Raw genomic sequence first — 24,467 nt, 5'->3', positions numbered from 1 at the left:
CAACCGTGTTTGAGTTTTTTTTGTTTTGTTGAGAATTTAAACAATGTATAACCTCTAATCCCCTTGCACACAACAATAAGTCAAAGACTGGTTCTCATCTGAGAATTTATAATACCCATCCTTCTGACATTTAACCGATAAAGCCTTGACTGTGATTCATAAACGCTTCCTTAAGGCCTCTTTCAACCTGTTTACAGAGCGTCAAGCAGCCATTATGGGCTGTCTTTGAGTTATTGATGGGAAGCACAGTTAACAAGTGGCCTTGAGTGTGTGGAGAAAGGCAGGTTGACTATACGTGATGGCTCAGCTGGGTTCATGTGTGCACCCATAGATAGATGCACACTCATGCTGACACCTCTCATGTTATGACTCACCAACCAAACAGATGTGTCATTCGTGTGTGAAGAATAATAAACCCTAGCAACTTTGTGTGCATGCTTAAACGTTTGCATATATCTGTGTAGGTGTGTGTGCATGGCCTTACCCCCTGTGAGAAGTAAAACGCCGCGATTCCCAGAGGCCAGAAGCAACAAAGCATAGAGAAGATGGCCAGGCCCAGATGGTCTCGTGGAGGCACCACTATGAAGTTATCCTCACTCTCGCTATCGCTGGAGCAGTCCGTCTGCAGAAAGAAAGCAACACGGATAACGCCATAGTAATACCAATTGGTGCTGCAGCCTTGGACATGCATTAAAGGGGAATTTCCCCGATGGTTTTGTGCATGTGCAATCACTGCTGATAACAACAAACAACTTACATTTATATAGCACCTTTCAAGGGACGCTTTACACATGGTGGGGCTTTATCGCTACAGTTGACTGTAGCGATAAAGCCCTCACTGTGTACTCTATTGACAAAGAAATCGGTTGTTGTCCTGTTCAGAGTTTTTCCCACAGTGCCTACACGTACCAGAATGCATTGCACTCCAGCTTCTGTATCATCGACCATAAAATCCTCTCCTTTAGTGTTGTGAGACGACATTTCCGCCATCCAAAATGTAGCTTAGCCAAGAGAACAATAACCCCCCCCCTTTTCTACCCACTTGTATCTGGCTAATTACCCCACTCTGCCGAGCCGTCCCGGTTGCTGCTCCACCCGCTCTGCTGAGCCGGGGATGGCTGCTGACTACCACATGCCTCCTCCAATACAAGTGGAGTCGCCAGCTGCTTCTTTTCACCTGACAGTGAGGAGTTTTGCCAGGGGGACGTAGCGCATGGGGGGATCACGCTATTCCCCCCAGTTCCCCCTCTCCCCTGAACAGGAGACTGACCAGAGGAGGCGCTAGTGCAGCGACCAGGGCACATACCCACATCCGGCTTCCCACTCGCAGACACGGCCAATTGTGTCTGTAGGGACGACTGACCAAGCTGGAGTTAACACGGGGATTCGAACTAGCAACCCACATGGATAATGTCATTTTTGAACAGCATGTTCAAAGTAGATTAGATTATTAGAAACCCTGCTAGGCCAAATGATGTCCCGACACGTCACTTGGTGGCTGGAAAAAAAAAGTGGTTTCACTGCCTTCTCCAGAGATGCAGAAACAATTGGCAACAACTGAAGGTGCTTTTCATATGCTACCCCTGTCACGGGTAGACAGAGATAAGGTTGAAAATCAGTGAATTTTTCCTTTAAGCATATGAGTGAATAAACTGACTTGGTGTGCAAATATTCGCCTAACAAAAACTTCACACTATGCAGGATAAACTGTCAGCTGTCACTAGCATATAGAGGAAAAGCTGCAGCAAGGACCACAATTTACAATACAGGCCACGGGAAACAAATATTAATATCAACCAACATTTTGTCGCAGTGCAGTACATTGATGGATGTGTGTGTTGTGGTAGAAGATGTATCATTTCAAGTCTAATGCCAGCGGAGCAGTCAAGAATGCATACAACAAAGTGTGCATTGACGAAATATTGAACAGCCACGAGAAATCCTTTGCTTCCATTTAATGTCGCAGCCTTATCTGTGGCCTTTTTGCTATGGCCCATCAGTTTTTCATCAGCTTTGAGAAACAGGAATTCCTACGAATCAGCATCTGAACAGCAGATAGCTTGAAAAAGGCTTTGCTTGAAATTGCACCTCATTTCCTATGTGAAATGGTTAGAAATCAAACGACCCCCCCCCAAAAAAAACGTTTATAAGGCTATTTCACGCTCCAAACAGCCCTCACATGTAAATTACTAGAATACCTTTGGCTAAAGAATGTCAGCATAGAACCACACTGTGGTTTTTGCTAGTCACAGATTCTAACTCCTGAATAACATTGGTGCAATATGTTTTTCGGGCTGCTTTGTTATAACCACGTTTTGGTCCCCCCCCCAAACACACACACACATGCACACAAAGGCGGTCATCTCTATCCTCCTCTCACCAACAAAAGGGGACTAAGAATAGCGCAGAGATGTGTTCAATGGCGAGATGCACATGCAATGAAAACACATCACAGATTAAGGCCACGGTTTCTGTGCAAGCCAATAAGCCGCGTGCGATCATCCCGTTTGGAGGATAAAGCTCGGGGAATAACACTCGTTTAGTGTGAGGTGCAAAAGGCACAATAAATGAAGAAATCCAGGCAAAGAATAATGGCCTCGTGTCAAAGACGTGGAAGTAAATGGCCGTTTAAAAGGCGAGAAGGAACAATAGAGGGAGATAAAGAGGTAGGACATGCAGTTAATAGACCACCTATAGAGGTACTAAAGCTGCACTAAAAACTTAAAAGTACAACGTGCCTTATTTCATAGGGTCTGTTCAATGAAAGGACCGTTGCATCACTCGTGTAATGATATTTCATCAAACTGGCTGCCACCACCACAACACTAACTATATGATCATTATTTACAAGGGCTTTCAATTGGATTAGCACTCTTAAGCATGTCTTCTCCTGACTGGATATCTTAACATATTGGGTACATCATCCTCATATTAAATCATTTTTCCAACAGATAGAGTAGGACACAAAACGTATTCTGGACCACATTGATTCTCAAATACAAGTATGACATGTTTTGGGTACAGATCTCTGCACGTTTTCTTTTCTTTTGGATTTTTCCCCCTCTGTTTCTCCTCAATTGTACTTGGCCAATCACCCTGCTCTCTGAGCCATCCCGGTCTGCTCCACCCCATCTGCCAAGCCGGGGTGGGGTGGGGGGGCTGCAGACTACCACATGCCTCCTCCGATACATGTGGAGTTGCCAGTCGCTTCCTTTCACCTGACAGTGAGGAGTTTCACCAGGGGGATGTAGTGCGTGGGAGGATCACGCTATTCCCACCAGTTCCCCCTCCCCCCTGAACAGTCACCCCGACTGACCAGAGGAGGCGCTAGTGCAGCAATCAGGACACATACCCACATCCGGCTTCCTATCCGCAGACATGGCCAATTGTGTCTGTAGGGATGGAAATAACACAGGAATTCAAACCGGCAATCCCTGTGTTGATAGGCAACAGAATAGACTGCCATGCCATCCAGACACCCCATTGCTGTTTTTCTAACACTCTCTCTAGCCAACATGAGCTATAATGTTTTATGGAGAAAAAGTGTTTTTGCATTGACGCAAAAAGGTCATAACACATGCTCATAATGCCGCCCACATTCTACATAATTTCATATTGCCTGCATGGCCTTAAGCAAGTATTCTGCAATCTCCACACAGCCAGCTCTGCTCTGCTACACCTAAAGGCTCACTGATAATATCTACACTGGCCTCTGGTTATTAAGGAAGGAAAAGAACATTAACAACAGATCCAAATGGCTGGAGGGGGGACTCACAGGCTTACCACAATGAAGAGACAAATAGATACGGTAGACAAGCTTACATGTGACAAATGAGGTCGACTAATACCGTAATACTGACAAACAGTCCGCACAGACAGAGCCTGACTGGATCTACAGTGAGGACATTAATCATATACCCTCCAACAGGTCCAAAGCCGATGAAAAGAGAAAAATCCATCGCAGACCCTGATCCCTCAGCAAAGCTGTCGCATGCAATGATTATCATAGTATGATTACACCATTAATTCTTATTACTTCCCAAATCCATGTGACGCAAATATTTCCCACCAACACCCTGCAATCTGCGCCAAGCTAAACATTAGAGGTCACTAAGCCCAATTCACGTTTGAATTACTGAGATGCTACAGTCAAATTCTGTTTACCAATTGTCTACCTTCTTTTTTTTTGGAATGTGTGCATGTGTGTTGTCATTCATTCCCAGCCTCCCAACCTGCCTCCTAACGACTATGCATGCTGGTGCTGCTAGCTGCTCCCAGATATGTCTAGTGGTGCATTCATACTGTCAACATGGGGCTACAGGCTTGATAGATAATGAACAACTAATGGATGGTCTCACCACTCCACCACGACAGTACGACCAGGAAGAGGGTCAGTGTCATTTATTTGTTACCAAATTGCCTCCACAAGATGAAGAAAATTAGTGCCTTTATAGTACCCCACTATTTTGCTTTTAACCAGAGAAAATGCCTGGTAGTCTTGCACCATGACCGCTCTTTTGTAGTACCGCTCACTCGCACTTTGATGGTTCACGCGCACCAATACAGAGATGCACGAGGCCAACATGAATTGAGGAATGTGCTGCCCAAATGGCTGCCTTTGCAACTTCTCACACTTGCTTGCAAAACACTGTTTTGTACGTTAATTTGCAAAGCAGCCGTAGGAATGTCAACTGCGCATCGAAATCATGCCTTTGAAAGCGGCTCATGATTGTTATTTATGCCCCAAGGTCACACGGCTCTTTGAGGATACACAGAAATTATGAAAGAGCTAAGTTCTTGCTTCATGCTCCTGACATGCTCAGAAAAATGAACAGATGTAACGAACGTGTCTGCCCCCTTAGATGAGATCCCAAAGGTCTTCACATGAAGTAGCAGCTCTTAGCAGGAACAAGGTTTGTGTGTAATTTATCATTGGCGTATCGCAGCTGATCAAACTGGGTCTCCTTGGATCTTCTAGGTCCATAGAAAGCAGCACAATTAAAGGTTATATAGTGGAAGCCTGCTTACAACCTAAAGGAAACCAGTTACATTTCTGTATAGATAAGAAGAGGTTCCCAGTAACACCAATATGGAGGATAAAACACCATTAATGTATCATGAGTGAATTTAAAACCTCATTAAGGCGCTGAATCACTTTGAGTCCCCCTTTTAAATGGTGATAAATGATGATTAAAAAGGGGAATTTGAGTCCCCTTTTTAAACATTTGCCACATAGCCAAACACAGTAGCTGAAATTAATAATAATAATAAACGTTGTTTATATCGCACCATTCTAAAACAACGTTAAAAGGTACCTACATTAAGCAATATCCATTGCTTTGCAGAGACACATGTCTTATTATTTATCCTGTTACTCTAAGGATACTCAAAGGTAAAGTGAATTGAAAGGTTTTGGATGCAGACAATCGGGGAACCGCTCCACAAGCCAACAGGATTCAATCACTTATCTGCATTCATAACTGAAGTTAATTAATGAAGAGTCGTGCAGGGGGCAATGGTGAAACATGTGCCCATACTATTTTGGGTAAATTTACAACCATCATGCCGTCTAAGTTTATGTGAAATGACCAAAATCATGTATAACACTATCTTATTATATTATATTATATTATATTATTACTATTGTATATTATTACATATTATTATATTATATTTGCTGGTTTCAAAATCCTTAGAAAAATTAGTGATTTGAATGGAAAGCAGGTAGAAGAGTGGGTCACAGGGATCTTTGGCCCCTTAATAGTCGTCTCTCAACTAATTACGTTCCTACATAAGGGGCTGCATGTTCCCTTAGCACAGGATCTCCAGGTCACCTGGCCCCTCTGTCAGTAGTGGTAAGGCAGCTCCAGCCAAGAAAACTGTCAGTCGCGCTCCCCACGCATTCTAATTCAACATCAACACAACTTAGTCCTGCTGTGTATCTCGCCACGCTCCAGATGGCCATGTTAAGTTATGCCAGGGCAGGTGCCTGTGGCCCTGGGTGTGAATGAGTTCCTGTGGTAAGAGTTTGTAATTTATCAGGCAGTGTGATAGAGTGCTGGTGACAGGGACAGCTGGTATAAAAAAAAAAAAGCTTTATTGAGCTGTTAATAAGGACGTTTGATTTACACGGCGTCTGGGCTCAACAGCCGTATGTATGAGTTTCACTGCACTCAAGGACCACAGCGGACCACTCCATCACAGAGGGTTTGATCATGATGACAAGTGTCTGGCCATGGTATTTCCACCCCAAGTTTATTTTAGTTTTTTTTTCCTCCCTCCTTTTTCTCCCAATTGTATCCGGCCAAATACCCGACTCTTCCGAGCCACCCATGCGCTGCTCCACCCCCTCTGCCGATCTGGGAGGGCTGCAGACTACCACATGCCTCCTCAGATACATGTGGAGTCGCCAGCCACTTCTTTTCACCTGATACTGAGGAGTCTCGCCAGGGGGACGTAGCGCGTGGGAGGATCACGCTATTTCCCCCAGATCCCCCTCCCCCCCCGAACAGGTGCCCCGACCGACCAGAGGAGGCGCTAGTGTAGCAACCAGGACACATACCCACATCCAGCTTCCCACCCACAGACACGGCCAGTTGTGTCTGTAGGGACGTCCAACCAAGCCGGAGGTAACACGGGAATTTGAACTGGTGATCCCCGTGTTGGCAGACAACAGAATAGACCGCTATGCTACCCGGGCGCATATTTTAGTTTTTCAGGGCAGTTTTGACCCACTGTGGGTTGACGAACATGCTGTTGCAGCGTGGTTGTGCCTGTGATGTGTAAAAGGTAATTGAAATTCTGAGTTGAGTTCCTCTACTGCACCATCATGTGTCAACTCCCCCCCCCTCGTCTGAACTAATATTATCGTTCCCTGTCAACTGTATGAGCTAATAAGAAATACCAAACTTGAGTCAACTGTCCACTGTACTTTCATTTAAAAAAAGAAAACTTTTTTTTTTTATATATGGTCCTGTGGCCCATAGATGACAGTTAATCTAACAGGTGGTCTCCAGACTGTATACTCTGGCTACAATAGGTGTACCATGTTTACCATGAATAATACACACGTAATAAAATAATAATGTGCATTCATTTTCCAAGGCGTAGTTACACGGTTTGCCTACTGTCATGACTCAAAACAAAGAAATCACTTTTCCTTTGTGTAATAACATTACACAGACTTATAGACCTCCCCCTCCAATGTTCCCCAATGGTAACAACAATAAATTCTCACCATTTGAGAGAGGAAAATGCCTCAGATGCTCAGCAGGACTGTATTTTTATTATCTTAACATTACTTGAGGCATTGAGCTCAGAGCACATAAACAGGAGGGTGCAGTCAGTGCAGTAAACATACATTTGGGGATTTATTTGACAGTCCAGATCATACATAATATATTGAATGCAGTTGGGAAGAAACACTCTCTTGTAGACAGTAAATAAGTTTCCTTTAGGTCGCATAAGTTAACCATTGGAGTGAAAGCACACAGGCCACACAATCAACCAGCCACAAAGCAAGCTCTCACTCCTTAAATACATTTAGCTTGAACTGAAAAAGTGCAGGATTTCACACAAGGATGCTGCACTACAAAGTCTGAGTCCCAGTCTGAGGCTGCTGGGAGTTCAGCGTCCTCAGAGATCCCAGCCTCTGCCTGCTGAGATTAGTCTGCAGCCACTCTGACGGAGATTGCAGCAACATTAGGGTGAAGCGTCTGGCATCAATAATTTAGCGGGTAATTGATTAGCCTGTGGCAGTGGCCATTTAATATGGGATATGGCGAGGCAGCGTGGCTGTATTACATATTCACACCCAATGAGAAGGTGTCAAATCCAGCCCACCAGGCAAATAGAGAGGGACAGAGATGGGATGCGAGGCGGACAAGCCTTGAGGCAGGGTCTTCTGTGATATAAAAGTTCTGGGTCCCATCACTGTCAGCGAGTGATGTGAATCAACTAAGAAATGCTGGACATCTAAAAGCCAGACAATGTCAGATCCATCACCGCAAGTCAAATGTAACAGCATGCTAATTCTACTTTGCTGACAACAAATCAACTGCTACCAACCTTAACTCTGTATACAAGATGACCCCAAAACATCCTTTTGTATATCTAAAGCCAGCAAACCAAACAATGGGAAGCATTGCATAAGTCTATTCCTTGTATGCTGTTCATATTTGTGATGTGTAATCACCCTTGAGGGTAATATGAAGCAAAACTCATTGCATTACTGAGGTGTCTTCCTAGTTATTTACTTTTTAATACTCTACGCTGCAGTTCAGGCGAGGATTAATAAAGCAGCAGTGGAGTCTGGCAGGAAGCTGATACTGTGCTGCATTGTTCCTTTTTCTGGAGCTTTGCTCAAATTCCAGTATTAAAACCAACTTTGCTTGGCTGCTAAAGAGTTCGCAACTCTAGCTTTGGTGCGTTGTATTGTATACTGCAAGAATAAGCTGTACAAGTGCATCAAAAAGTCACATGTAGGATTTACACGGTTAATGTTTTTCATGCTGTATGAGAGCACAGATGTGATATTTTCTTTGACAAGTTAAATAGTTGGAGCCAGAGGTTTTTAGCACATACATCTCCACGCTGATGACTGGCGTGTTATGTTGACTGGGTGCTCAAATTGCAGTTTTTGTGTGCAATAGGAGAAAGTGGAGAAATCTAAGGTGCTTTTCCCCTGTACACAAATACAACTAGAGTGATACGAGAAAAGCTTTAAGGGTAATATCAAAATGAGTCAATGGGGAATGGGTGGATTAAATGCTAACGCAGGGTTCAGCAGACCTGACTTGTCAATGTCTGTCAGCTACTGCATATGAAATACACGCAATCTCACTCACACCTGCATGTATTGCCTCATGGTCATACAATATCTAGTTGTATTGGGTAGAATGGTCGGTGGCAGATAGCCTTGAATCTGAATAAACATGTTACTGTGTTTGCATAAAACATCTTTGAAGGACAAATATCCTCAATTACCTTCTTTCGAAAGTGATCATCCAAAATTTATCAGATTACTTGAGATACTGCGCCAGATGGAAATGAAATGAAAATAGACAGAGGTAATTTTGGCTGGCTTTCAAATCAAGGCAGGGCTCAGGGGGAAATTAACACTCCTCCTCCACCCCTTGTAATACTAATGCTGTCTGGGAGAAGCAAAAAAAAAAAAAAAACAAAAACAAAAAAAAAAAAAACAAAAAAAAAATGAATTTCTGCAAACTGTCTTGGCTTGCAAATTATATGCAGTATGATACTATGTAGATGTTCAGATGTCTTGATCTGAACATCTATGTAGCATCATATATACAACAGGCTTTTTTCTCCCACCCCTTTTTCTCCCCAATTGTATCCGGCCAATTACTCCACTCTTCTGAGCAGCCCCAGTCGCTGCTCTGCCGATCCGGGGAGGGCTGCAGACTACCACATGCTTCCTCTGATATATGTGGAGTTGCCAGCCACTTCTTTTCACCTGACAGTGAGAAGTTTCACCAAGGGGACGTAGCACGTGGGAGGATCATACTATTCCCCCTAGTTCCACTCCCCCCGAACAGGCGCCCGGCCAACCAGAGGAGGCGCTAGTGCAGCGACCAAGACACATACCCACATCCGGCTTCCCACCTGCAGACACGGCCAATTCTGTCTGCAGGGACGCCTGACCAAGCCAGAGGCAGCACGGGGGATTTGAACCGGGTCCCCCGTGTTGGTAGGCAACGGAATAGACCGCCACGCTACCCAGACACTCACACGACAAGTTTTAATGATGCTTATGCTAATAGTCGTGCAACCTTCTTCATAAAATCCTCATAGCTTTTTTTGCAAATCTAGCCCATTCTAAATGAATAATTAATGAACTACCTACCTACCTAACTAATCAAATAATAGACCGACAAAGTAAGTAGACAAATGAAGAAATGAATAAAATTATTGCAGGGAATGATCACTCTTATCCAATCATACGTTCTTCTTAGCTTCAAAAGATGTTTAATAGATGTTTTTTTTCTCCTTTCTATTTATTCACCCAGGACTTGAGTTATATCCTATGACATGTATGAAGTTCTGTTGTACTCAGTCAGAGAACCAAAGAATGCAACTAAAAATGTCAACGGATCAGACAGCCACTCCAAACTATTGAATAAATATCACCAGTAAGCACGGGAGACAGAGCCACTGAGTGCTATATCAAAATGATCCAAGAAATTGGTTTGTCATTTGCTGCTCAGTGAGAAATGGGATATCCTGGAGAGATTTCACTAGATTATGGCACATTCTCATATTGGGTGCAGGGCCCTTCAAACATGGAGCGATATGTGTGCACTGAAGTGAAGCACAGCCGCTATTTGAATTCAATGAACGTATGGTGCTTCATGTTCCCTCAGATTTAGTGAGAATGGATTACCCCTCCTATCGAACCTGGTCCAATCAAAAATGCTAGGGGGGGGGGTGAGTTAGGGGACAGATAGTGATGTGTTTGTTTTAAAACGGACCTTTCTATTGATTTCATTATCGCTTCATCTGTGCCGGAGAAAAGGTGTGATCGAAAATGATGAGGAAAATTCATTATCGCTGAAATATTACTGAACTCAGCCATTACTACCACCTGTCTGAATTACAGCCTGAACAGGAAATGCGCTGATACATGCTAATTTCATGGGCTTGAATGGGGTGTAACAGATGGCAGACAAGTAGAAATTGCACCTCCTATTTTGGATCATATCCATTTTTTTTACACGACTAAAAGAAAATGTTAATGTGCCAAATACATAAAGGCAAGGTCAAAGACATCCAGGGTCTCCTCAGATGATGTACATTGCTTGACTTCCTTTCTGTAGTACATATCAGCTGAACATTTATTTATACGCATACATAGAGCTTGAACTTAAGTTGGGTTTTTTCTCTATCAGATACTTGTTACACTGTCTGAAAGATGTTTCTATCTGCCAGAATCTGCACAACACAGAAGAGCTAATGCATCAGGCCAGGACTCTGCAGTCTACACCCATCTATAGGCCAGTGGCCACTCTTTCAAGGGTGGGGATGGGCAAGTACTTGATAGTGAGGAATGCTGTTTTTGGGGGGGGGGGGGGGTTCCCCCTTTCCCTCCCCAATTGTATCCGACCAATTACCCCATTCTTCCGCTCCACCCCCTCTGCTGATCCGGGGAGGGCTGCAAACTACCACATGCCTGCTCTGATACATGTGGAGTCACCAGTCCTTCTTTTCACCTGACAGTGAGGAGTTTCGCCAGGGGAACCTGTCTCCGCTGTCTCCACTTGGGTCCTCTCTCTGCTCTCGCCGTGACAGTAGCACGTGGGATGATCATACTATTCCCCCCAGTTCCCCCTCCCCCCTGAACAGGCGCCCGACCGACCAGAGGAGGTACTACTGCAGCGACCAAGACACATACCCACATCTGGCTTCCCACCTGCAGACACTGCCAATTGTGTCTGTAGGGACCCCCGACCAAGCTGGAGGTAACATGGGGATTCGAACCGACGATCCCTGTGTTGGTAACAACGGAATAGACCTCCACGCTACCTGGACGCCCGGAACGCTGGTTTGAATGGGGAGTCAAAGAGGCCATCTACGTGCATGTTTGCAATCACAATGGGGGGGGGGGGCTAAGAGTACATCTGTCGCCATCTTACAATGTTGTGATTGTATTGTTTATAAGGGTGGGGACACCTGCAGTCAGTTTAGACTGAAGAGGTCACTTAGATGAGTGACGACACATGTCTGACAATAAATTTTGTGTCCACATGAACTGATTCAACTTTCTTTGACCCAAAAAGGACACCCTTTCACTTGCTCACCTTCACAGGGGGGTCAAGTCACGAGGTCTGCCTTAGAAATGGTACAAAGTTGTTCTGCTCATAGACAGCTTAGCGGAAGGCTGGACAGGGCCTGCTTGAAAATCAATTAGCTTCATCATTAAAACACCCTGCTGCCCACTTTAATTTCTACCATGGTTTAATTCCGCCTGGTTAGCCAAGCTTTGACTATTACGTTTAAAAGAACATTAGGTGTGCCTTTCAGGTTCCTAATGTTGTTTTGAGACAGATGTGCGCTGGCTCTGTTGCGTGTGCCAGGCTCTCGGTCTTGTCACGTCTATCTGGCGGTGGTAATATCCACCCAGACAGAGAGAGCAGCGAGGTTTGGGGTTATTTTGTGGTGTTTTTTGTAATTCAGACAGATCAGGTAGTGATCCAAGAGGATTTTTTTTTCCTCTTAGTGAATAAACGGTGCAACAAGTATTTCTCCCATATACGTATGTATGGACAGCTCTAACAACCTGCTGAGCAATGGTACATACACACGCATCAAAATTAAAGAGGCTGATCATCAGCGGAAAACTCACTGGAGCTGCATCGAGCGAAAGTATACTGATAAAAACCCCTTTCCATGTTTTCTGGAAATTGTTTTTTATCGGTGGTTTTAGTTTTAATCTCACTAAAATGAAGAAAGTCATGAAATGCCAGCAGTGGGATGTGATATGGGATCAAATTCAAGTGAACTCTGCATATTTTGCCGTGATCTTTATCTCATTCATATTTCCTAATTAATCAACTCTTATTGAACCGGGAAATCACCTTAAGATTAGTTTTTTTTTTTTCGGGGCTGAGAAACTGCAACATCGATAAAAAAAACAACAACAAACATTTCCGACAAAACCAAAAAACAAAAGAAACACAAACTTCGAGATAGATAAGAACACAACAAAGTAATAACAGCCTATTAAAAAGCACAACAGCACTTTCAACATGGCCTTATGAACTTCAACAGACGAGGTTCTTATCACTTCTTTTTCTCTTACCCGAGCACAATCAAACTTAACTTAAACTCAAAGCGCTAAAGATAAGCCTGTCACGCTAGTGTGACCGGCATTTTTTTTTCTTCCATTTCTAACTTTTTTGTTGTTGATTTTTTTCCCCCTTTTTCTACCCAATTGTATCCAACCAATTACCCCACTCTTCCAAGCCATCCCAGTTGCTGCTCCACCCCCTCTACCGATCCGGAGAGGGCTGTAGACTACCACGTGCCTCCTCCAATACATGTGGAGTCACCAGCCGCTTCCTTTCACCTGACAGTGAGGAGTTTCGCCAGGGGGACGTAGCGCCCAGTTCCCCCTCCCCCCTGAACAGGCACCCTGACTGAGACACATACCCACATCCGGCTTCTCACCCGCAGACATGGCCAATTGTGTCTGTAGGGACGCCCAACCAAGCCGGCGGTAACACGGGGATTCGAACGGCAGATCCCCATGTTGGTAGGCAGCAGAATAGACCGCTACACTACCTGGACTCCCATTTATAACTTTTGAATTCAAATTTGAAATTCAGATTTTAATCTTCGCCCCTAAATGGTGAACCTTCTCATAACATCCACCACCTATCCTTTCATCTTTACATAATCAGATTCAGGAGTGTGCTGCGTGTGACCATAAAGGCTCTTTATTTGATATGTCCTATGCTATGTAGAGGACTTGTATTGTCAGAATTCATACAGTGTACATTTTTTGGTCTTGAATTAGCGAGAAGCCAGTATGATCCTGGAAAACACGAGGCAATCATCGGCTGCTCATTTGCTCACTCAGGCGTGTGTAAATCAAAATGTGACAAAGCTATTAATTAAAATAAGGAGATTGGAAGCCCCTTGAGTGCACAAGATGTACTGTCATTAATGCAATGCTGCCTGGGGAAGTGCTAGCTGGAAATGCATTGTGATCGCTGCACGTTCCTGTGTACAGACAAGTTGTGTTCTACGTGATCTTTATGTGCTTGTGTAGAGGAGCTCAAGCAGGAGTCGTGACAACTTTCTCTTTTGGCTACACAACGTGCACCATTTATTCCTTCCACCATTACAACAACAGCAAAAAGCCCGCGCAGCGGAAGTGTGTCACTGTAAACCCGAACCGAGGAAACAGCAGCTGTAAACTAACGTTCCTACTAGCTCAATAAGGGGAATTATGTAGCCCCATAACCACTACACTTGATTATTTTCGCAGTAGTCTGAAGCGTTATCAGAACAAGAAGCACATCTTCTATCCTGAAGGGGCTTCGAAATCTCCTTATTTTGCCAGGCCTTCATCGAAGTCCCATTTTCTAACCATCTGAGTGAAAACCTATTAATTGAAATTGGAATTTACCAATAGCTAATCACAGAAGGTTGAATCAGTTCATCTGGACACAACGTTTATTGATAAATGTTGCTTCCAGCTGAACTGATTCGACCTTCTGTGATTTCCTTACCTGGATTACTGAGCATGCATAAAGATACCAAGAGTTAACCAACTGGACCAAGGTGGAGAACACTTCAGCTTTGGGTTTTGTCTTCTTCGAATTCCTCACAAGTTGAATATAAAGGAAGGGGATGCATGATTTAAAATAATGACCGGTTCTTGGTGTCAGGGGACAGTCATTTGGACGGTGCTGTACTGGTCCTTCCTGGCACTGGGCCGCTGTTAGATGGCAGTAGCTTTTGTTAGGTAGGACTACCTGGGACATATCTCCCTTCACCCTTTGAGAGTACAAATTCATAATGACAATCCTGCCTGCCAATTACAGTTTTGCTAGGAGCTGTATTCTCTGCCCTCAGACACTGCTTGATGTTTCTTAGTCTTCTGACAAGGTCGATTTCACTGAGACCTACTGGTGCATACCTGCCCGCATTGCTGGATGAGCCTCCACTGGTTGCTGTGCAATTCCTAAGACAGGTATTGGTCATAAGAGGATGGATAATGTATTCCTTTGATTACCACCAAGGCATTGAAGGAGCAAAGAGATGTCTAGCTCAGGCAGAAGTCTGTGCAGCAAGCATTCAGTTACATTTAGTGCTTTCCTCTCAGTCATAAGAAAAACCATGACCCTTACTGGAGTAGGTGGAGAACAGGTGATTAATGCAAAGGAGGAAACTGGTAGGGACATCTCAGCTTCATGGGGTGCTGGTTTAGGTCAATCAGAGGTCCTACACTTCCCTCCCTTAAGACTTGCGTGCTATCAATGAAGGATATATATATATATATATAGATAGATAGATAGATAGATAGATAGATAGATAGATAGATAGATAGATAGATAGATAGATAGATAGATAGATAGATAGATAGATAGATAGATAGATAGATAGATAGATAGATAGATCGATCGATCGATCGATCGATCGATCGATCGATCGATCGATCTATCTATCTATCTATCTATCTATCTATCTATCTATCTATCTATCTATCTATCTATCTATCTATCTATCTATCTATCTATCTATCTATCTGTCTATCTATATATATATATGGGCACCACGGTGGCGCAGTGCGTAGCACAGTCACCTCACAGCAGGAAGGTCCTGGGTTTGAACCCCGGGGTTGTCCAACCTTGGGGGTTATCCCAGGTCTCCCCATGTCTGCATGGGTTTCTTCCAGGAGCTCTGATTCCTCCCACAGTCCAAAGACATGTAGGTCGGGTGAATCGGCCATACTAAATTGTCCCTAGGTGTGAATGTGTGTGTGTGCCCTGTGATGGCCTGGCAGCCTGTCCACAGGGTGTCTCCCCGCCTGCCGCCCAATGGCTGCTGGGATAGGCTGCAGCATCCCGCGACCCTGAGAGCAGGCTAAGCGGTTTGGATAATGGATGGATGGATATTTATATATGCAGGTAAGAAGTGAAGGGCTTGAAAATCACAATTACATTTTGTACAATGTATGACATTCCCTATCCTTAGACCCTTTAAGAAATATACTCTATTATCACTCACACCCGAAAAAGGAATCTGGATATAAGGTAATAAAAATTGTTGGAGGTTAGCAGAGAAGGAAAGTAAAGTTGCTATGTGGAAGTCTCATTCCTGAATTAAAAGTTATAGTTATGGTGGCTGTTACTGGTGCTCTTATAAAGCCGACTGTCATGTGATGAAGGGCATAGTTCCCACAAGCAGACCACATACATTATGTGTTGTATGTGGGTATTCCTGCTGCGTCACTGTTTAATTTGTTTACTGATGCTTCAGATTGGTGGGAGAACATGAACACTGATGCCATTTTGTTGTCTTTGTAGTGATCCCCGCCTCATCAAGTGCAGAGATCCTCTCACTACCTCCGCAGCAACCCTAGCCTGGAAATGATGCATTTTCAAAGCTGATTACGAGGTTGTTGGCACGCCGACACCATCAGTCAGAAAAGTTGACAGACAATTTCTTGCATATGACAATTGGCCAGTCATCTGATGTTTCCGACCAATTTCAGACAATGTGCCAGAGGCTCATTCATGAGCTATTTGACTTATTCTGTCAGCAAACTTGTGTGCACTGCAGAGACCAAAGCCAATAAAGCGATTCTTTTTTTTCTTCTGTGAACTGCAATCTGCATCTCTTTGCCCACATGCACCAGATAGATCCTGTTTTTGCAGCTGGCAATGCCTTAATAATGTGTTTAAATCATATTGAATTTACAAATTCCTCACATAACAGCTTAGCAGTCGTCAGTGGGCAACATAATTGAATCATGAATGTTTTTCAATATCGCCTCATATTTGACTATTAGGGATATTTAATGATTCAGTGAGGGACTCAGCAGATGTATGCCTAAAATACATACCCAGACTAGTAAGCAGAAACACTATTTTGGTGAACCAGAGTATATTTTTAATTGGCCCATCTGTTTCCCCAACAAGTACTTTAATATTTGGGAACTTATATTTGGTAACTTGAAGTTTTACTTTGCAATATTTCAAACATTTCATTCCACCGCCTACTTCTATCCTATTTTCTTTATGATCGATATTCATTTTCTATCATTTGTTGGGATGCAGAAGGAACCAGGCAAGCAATGGCATTTCCCATGACACTGAATATCCAGGCCTCGTTCTGTCATTGCCTTGTGACTGACATGACACAGAGAGGATTGCCTATTTGCAAAATAATGATCGATACAGGATCCACCGATCAGCACCTCCTACTTCCTCTGACAACCAGAACTACAAGCAACAGTGAGTACCTTTGATGCAAAATACGATAAGTAATACTACATTTGTGAAAGGACTAAACGAAAAATGGAAATGGTGCAAAGGTGTTGTTGGTGAGGCTGTAAAGCAGAGTCATGCTGTGCTGAGTGACAGGAGGGTAAATTACTTTTTATTCCTTTCCCCAGACCCAGCACGGACCTTCATAAGTGCTTTCTATGGATTAAAATTTGTGGGGGAAAAAACACTTTAAACTCAATAAAGAAACCACCAACAGGGGCACTTATATCCTGTCAAAGGTACACTATCCACAGTCAGCTTGGTGTATTTACAGTGTTGATGTGACATCTAAGTAATAGCAGCAGATATGTTGAACATACATTAAAAACAGCAACAGTAAGTGAGGTGGGACTTGGAGAAATTTTGCAAACAGTCAACTGTTTACCATGTGGAGGACATTAATTAGCTTTCTGCAGCAGCTATCTTAAACCCCATGAGCCGATGGGTATTCCAACCATCATTTTATGACACTAAACTGTTTGCTGAGCTAACTTGGGAAAACCAGGCAGCCAGCTCATCATCTGTGTTTTTCCTGCAAAATGCTGATAAAGACTACAGCTATTAATAAAGGCCATATAGAAGTCAATCTATGTCAAAGATGCTCTTTACCATGATATGGATCATTTTATATATCATATAAAAGGTTATCTAGTCCCTGCAAAAAAACCCCAAAACAAAACAAAACAAACAAAAAACAAAGATGGATTCTGACTGTGTTGCCAATTCTGATGAAACACTCCAAGCTGCATTTTGATAATGTTGTACTCTGGTGGTAAATGGGCATTTAGTTTTCAATCTTTTTTGTACTACTTCCAAGTTCATCACATTGGAATGCAAGTTTTACCTTCATACATAATTACATATGTACATATGTGTGTGCGTGTGTGTGTGTGTGTGTGTGTGTGTGTGTGTGTGTATAATCCAGTGAGTCAAGTAAATTCTTTATGAGACAGTACAAGCCTGTTTCATGCCATAAGCAATCATCAGCTGTCAAATATATATATATGTGGATAGATAGATAGATAGATAGATAGATAGATAGATAGATAGATAGATAGATAGATAGATAGATAGATAGATAGATAGATAGATAGATAGATAGATAGATAGATAGATAGATAGATAGATAACACTTTTTTTGGAAACCGTCAATAGTGTTGATGAAAGTGCTCAAAAAAAGAGTGGACTATTAAGATAGATGTAGGAAAAAACTGTAATTCATAGCAGTACAAGCCTGTTTTGTGCATCGCGCACACATCAGCTGCCAAGTTGGTACATATATATACACACACACACACACACACACACAGAGTCAGAATCCATCCATATATATATATATATATATATATATATATATATATATAGTGTTTTTTTTTCCAAAACCGTCAATGGTGTTATAAGTGCTCAATTAATGAGGAGCGGAATAGCAACAGTGTTTATATATATATATATATATATATATATATATATATGAACAAGCTTCTCTAAATGACCTCTATGATAGTGACATTCATCTTACATCTGGAAATGCTGATGTTGAATCAGCTTTAGATTTTTTTTCTTTTTTTTTTTTTACAAAAACATTCCTTCCTGTTGGAAATAAGCATGCACCTTTTAAAAAGATTAGAGTGAAAATAGATCCGGTCCGTGGTTTTACCCTGAACTATCAACCTTATTCATGACAAGAAACACAGCTCGGTCCCTCGCTGGTCGCTCTAAAGAGGCATCCCACTGGGTTACACTGGGAAAGATTAGAAATAAATGCACGGTCCCTGGTGCGAAAGGCTAAATCTGATTATTATTTAATCGTGGTCTCTAGCTCTTATTGAAACCCTGCAAAATTTTGGGAGGTGGTAAAATTTAATAAAAGCAATTCTGCTGCCTCCCTACCTACTTGTGTCAAGCTTGATGATTGCTGGGTATATGATCATAGTGAGATCTGTTCTGCATTTAACGGACACTTTGCAGCAGCTGGCCATATTTTTGAGGACGAGGACAGTGGATCCCCTCCTCCTACTAACGCTGACTTGGAACAGGATTGTTGAATCTGTTTTTCTCAGTTACGGATTATGATGATGTGATTTATAGGCATGCCTCTGCCTCTGCTCTTAAGCTCTTGGATGCTGTTTATCATTCTTCCCTCAGGTTTATTACCGGTGATGTTTATAGCACTTGTCATTGCATCCTGTATGATAAAGCTGAGAGGGTCTTCTCTTGTCTGTGAGGCGTGATAGGCATAGGTATTTGTGTATCCACAAGGCCCTTCTTGGGAAGCTGCCATCTTATATCACATCTATGCTAGTTTGGTCCTCTGGACCACATCAAACTCAGTCTAATGACTGGCTTTCACTGCAGGTCCTTCAAGTTTGTACTGAGCTTAGTAGATCTGCTTTTGGTTTCTATGCTCTGACTCTTTACAAAACACCCTAAAAATTAACACTATGGTCACTCTTGGTCAATTTAAATCTATGATTACAAACCATTCAGTTCCTGTTTGTACCTGTTTTGATTGATTTTTTTCTTTGCATGTTGCATCTCGTATCTTTTATCAACTGTTCTTTTATACTTGTTTTAATTAGCCGCTCTGGTGGCCGAGCGGAATAAACCGCCGTTCTTGCAGTCCGCTTGTCATGTGGCTGGGAGGTTCGTATCCCAGACTCGCCGTAACCGGTCACGGCCAGAGCGTCCACAGGTTAAGGCATTCATTAGGCCACCCTTACCCGAGGGATAGTGGGTGTAGATCGGTGTAGTGTTCGGGGACTCGTCGTTCTCCAGCGGCCCCTCTGGCCCATCTGGGCGCCTGCAGCAAAGCAACCGAAAGCATTCTCCCTACGTCTCCTTCGCGGCCTGAAGGTAATGCAAGCTATGCAAGGCTTCAGCGTGTAAAATAGCGAGTGCAGCCGACACGAGTTTGAAGGAAGCTGGTGTTACGACTATCTCCTTCCTGTGGAAACGTGAGCCAGTGGAGTTATTCGACAAGAGTTCCGGCCATATACCATTGGGTTAATCGGGTGGGATAAGGGGAAAAACTAGCAAAAACTAATTAACAAAAATGATATGCTTGTTTTGATTGATTGCTTTCTTTTATCTTGTATTTTTGTATTATGTTGTATCTTTCTTAGTCATTTTATACTACTACTCGACAACAATGCAAATGAGGGCCAGCCAGCCCTCAATGATTTTTCGAGTTGAAATAGCGGCAATGATAATAAACCTCCATACATTTAGAGTTGGTTACAGGGGTACTGCCACATACTACATACAAACATATTATATGTTTATTATAATAAAAAGAAGATCACTGGAAAAACATGGTCTAATCCTACCTTTTTCATTAATTGGGTGCAATCGGACAAGACTGACGTTTTGATGTTACTGTATATTCATCAGAGTTGCAGACGCAGTAGCATCGCAATGTTAGCCTTTTCCTGTTGCAACCGATCTAATTCGGCCAGGACAAGTTGCAGCCATTTAATATAAAGGGCCCAATTAGACTGTGTTGCTCCAGTGATCTTCATTCTACTGTGCTGCTGTTCTTCTCCTGAGAGGCACCGGTGTGCATGTTTGAAAAAAGCTGATGTGTGGTGGAATTATCATTTCTGTATAATATAACACATTTTGAAGAAAGCTTTCGACAACATGCATGTGTTGTTAACCACATACTCTACACTTGCCATAATACCCACCTTGTACTGATGCATCCCTGTCATACTCATAATAACAGTAAAGAATGCTCTCTCAGGTATTACCACTAAACGCCTGCTGTACTTAATGGCTTTAGCTTGCACCAACTCACCTGGCTGCCATAGCTTTAATCAAAAGAAGGATGGTCGTTGCAGGCATCCTTGCTACAGCCAGCAGACTGTGATTGTGCAACTACACAAGGACTAAGATGAACTGATTAGGTTATGCCTGAAAATCTCCAGGATAGAAATACATCAAATTCAGACCCTCTCCTCCATTTTAATCTTAACTTCCTCTTTCTCAGTATATAAAGCTTTCCCTCTTGGACCTCTTTCTCCAAAAAAAAAAAGAAGAAAAAAAGGAGCACATTCTAGCTCAGAGAGCTTTGAATTGAAGGTTTTCAGGAGATAAATACAGTCTTTAACAACTGAGTATCTGAAATAACTGCACACAGACCCTCACATGTAAGGACAGTGGTGTTTGCCAGATATTTGAAAGACAAACATACACACACATACACACACACACACACACACACGCACACACATACACACACATGCACACACATACACACAGCCAGTTGTTACAGCCACATACACAACAGACACAATAGAATAGTTCCATTATCTTAAATGCTGTGCACATTAAACCTAACAGGTAGATCATCACCACCACCACCACCAATAACAACAACAACAACAACTACAAAAGCAACAACAACAACACGATACTAACTTGAATTTCTGAGTAGCAACCTGAAGTGGATATAGTTTCAAAACAAGTCCTGATGATTTTTACGATGCCACTTTCAAGAAAGACCCGAACACTTCTGTCTATTTCCAAGCAGCTTTTCTTTGAAGGGGAAATATTTTCTATAGCACTTGCTCATTAAATTTTGACCAGCTAAAACATGGCGGGCTCCATGCATATTTCAAAGGATGAAATTCCACGAACGAGGCCTTGTAATGTGTCATGGAGGTGGCTGTGGAGGTAACAGACACCCAGACTTCGTCGTGTCATTGGTCTGCTGCTGGGCGTTTGCAGTAATGAAGCCCGCTGTGTATTTTAACAGACCGCTCTCAAACTAGCTGATTGTGAGGCTTATCTAGTTTTCTTGATTTTTTTTTTAATTGTTTTTTTGCACTTGTTCATTTCCCAACAGGAAGCTGGTGGAAAACCACAAGCCGTATGGTAATATCTTCGCTTAACATTCTGAATGCATAATTTGAGGTTTAAACACAACTTCTGAGATGGGTGTGTTTGCACCCATTTCTACATGCAAGGTGGTGTGATGAGACAGACATTTCTAACCGCTCAACATGTTATTCTGGTTGCCAGCTCCACTGCTGTATGTGAAAAGCAGCAGAGTCCTCAGGCATAAAGTGGGCCATGTGGATATGTAAGCCCTGAGGCATTATTTTGTTTCTTCTTCTTCTTCTTCTTTTATTTTATTTAGTTCTTACTCTTTGAGTAAAACAGAGGTAATCGGGCATCCAGGTGGTGTGGTGGTCTATTCCGTTGCCTACCAGCACGGGGATCTCTGGTTCAAATCCCCGTATTACCGCCACCGTGGTGGGGTGTCCCTACAGACACAATTGGCCGTGTCTGCAGATGGGAAGCTGGATGTGGGTATGTTGTGTCCTGGTCGCTGCGCTAGCTCCTCCTCTGGTCGGTTGGGGCGCCTGTTTTGGGGAGGGAGGGGGAACTGGGGGGAATAGCGTGATCCTCCCATACGCTACGTCCCCCTGGTGAAACTCCTCATTGTCAGGTGAAAAGAAGCGGCTGGCGACTCCACATGTATTGGAGGAGGCATGTGGTAGTCTGCAGCCCTCCCCAGATCGGCAGAGGGGGTGGAGCAGCGACCGGGACAGCTAGGAAGAGTGGGGTAATTGGCCAAGTACAATTCGGAGAAAAAGGGGAATAAAAAAAACAAAAACAAAAAAACAACCCCCCCCCCCAAAAAAACACACAAAAAAAACAAACCCAGAGGTAATCTAGTGAGAGGGTAACCATATTTTTTATAACCAAGGACACTTTTTTTATTCTTGCCTTGTTTCATTTTGCCACTCTGTAGTGTTTGGTCCCTTGCTATATGTAGATAAACAATGCTGATTGGCATTTCAGTGGTTACAGGTTTATCACAGGCATCCAGGTTAATTCTAGCAGACACAGAGGTGTGTGGCAGTCGGTCCAGAAGGCCTACAGTATTGCTTCTCTGGTTGATGGCCAAAGGCTCTCCTTTGCACTGCTGCCTGCCTAATCCCCCAAGTCCCATCGAGTGCTTTGTGCTGTTGGCTATGCCTGAGAGACCGAACGAACGGCGGCTAATATCACTAGGTGATGCAGGCATGGGTGGACTGTTATCGTCTAATGACGGATTTTTACCAAAGTCCAGGAACGAGGTCAAGGTCAGTAGATCAAATGGGATTTATGGTTAGAAAAATGTCCCTCTGATCCTGGCAGCCTAATCCTTTGGTGTCATAACAAAAAGGTGCACACATTAATGCCAAACAGGCATGCTCGCTCTTCCTCTCTCACGCTCTTTTCACTCGCACACCCACACACAAATCAGCATTGGTATGTGAGCTGTTTCTTTTCATTTCTCTTGTTCAAATCCCTCTCTCTCACCTCATACTCCACGTATTCCTCCTCCTCCACCTCGTACGAGACCGTCTGGATCTTTACATGCTCGCTGTCCTCTAGCATCTTGGGCTGGGGTTCCTCTGGGGCGGGCGCGTCCCCCCCGGCCATGGTGCTGCACGCCTCCTTCCCCTTCTTCTCCGTGAAAGTAGTCTCGCAGCACTCACTTTTGTATTCCTTAGCCTTGATGCTGCCACTGTCCTCCTTGTACAGGATGAAGTTGGGCCTGTAGAAGGCCTCCACCGCCAGGTGCAGAGAGGTGGCGTCCAAAAGCTGCTGGGATTTCATCTTGCCGTTGGTGGCAGTGCCTCCTCCACTGACCACGTTGCCGTTGTTCACCTTCCCTCCCCCTCCCATGCCCACCCCCCCGCCTCCGACGAAATAATTGATGATGTTTTCCTGGTACTGGTTGTTGGGGAAGTCGCCTCCGTAGCCGCTGACCATGTGCTTGCTGTTCTTGTCTAGCAAGGGGTTCTGCAGCTCGCTAAGATTCTCCATGGCGACGGGGGTCAAAAAGGTCAGCGGGAGGGCCGGTTTCGGTGACGTTAGTTCTGGAGGGGCAACGGAGGGAGGGGCGTGAGAACAGGATGAGGAGGTCTTCAGTGGCGTGCGGTGAGGGGAACAAAGGCGCTAATGGCAATGCGCTCGCTGAAAGAGATGGGAGACAGAAGAGGGAGAGGCGTCATCAAAGAAAGGGTCCAAGTTAATATTAGAGGACAAAAAGCAACATCCATTTGACATCGATACGAGGTAACGGTTTGCCAAAGACTTGCTCGCCTCAGATCAAAGTTTAGCTTGTCGCTCCCACGGCAATAACAAGCGTTAAAAGCATAGCATTTGTCAAGTGCCTCACTTTGCAGATGCTTCCATTAGCGTGAGCTTTATTGTCACTCTACACACCTACAGAAGCACGCACGCACACGCACACATGCACGAACACACACACACACACACACCTCTGAAAGCAGTCATACATCAAAGCTTTACCATCAATTCAAAATGCACATCGAGCATTAACAGAAGCGGTGCATTGCGTGTGCATGTACACACACGCCTGTGTGCATGCGTTGGTGCATGCTTTTGCTCAAAACCTGATGTCACGAGTGAGCGACCCCAACGAGCTCATCG

At 43.6% G+C, this 24,467-nt stretch overlaps 1 protein-coding gene across 1 annotated transcript in view; it reads right to left on the bottom strand.

Moving 5' to 3' along the window:
• The window catches only part of syndig1l (synapse differentiation inducing 1-like), a 34,017-nt gene extending 10,180 nt beyond the window's left edge, over positions 1-23,837 (bottom strand). The window contains exons 1-2 of the mRNA XM_056295029.1: positions 23,328-23,837; positions 485-622 (exon numbers count right to left, since the gene is read on the bottom strand). Coding sequence (XP_056151004.1) covers positions 485-622; positions 23,328-23,837 — 648 coding nt within the window. The remainder of the gene's footprint in view (positions 1-484; positions 623-23,327) is intronic.
• Between the last annotated feature and the right edge of the window lie 630 nt (positions 23,838-24,467).

The sequence above is a fragment of the Lampris incognitus genome, chromosome 15 (assembly GCF_029633865.1).
Source record: "Lampris incognitus isolate fLamInc1 chromosome 15, fLamInc1.hap2, whole genome shotgun sequence".
In the NCBI taxonomy this organism is placed as follows: Eukaryota; Metazoa; Chordata; class Actinopteri; order Lampriformes; family Lampridae; genus Lampris; species Lampris incognitus.
The sequence above is the reverse complement of the archived record's forward strand: the minus strand, read 5'-3'. Positions and strand labels throughout refer to the sequence as shown.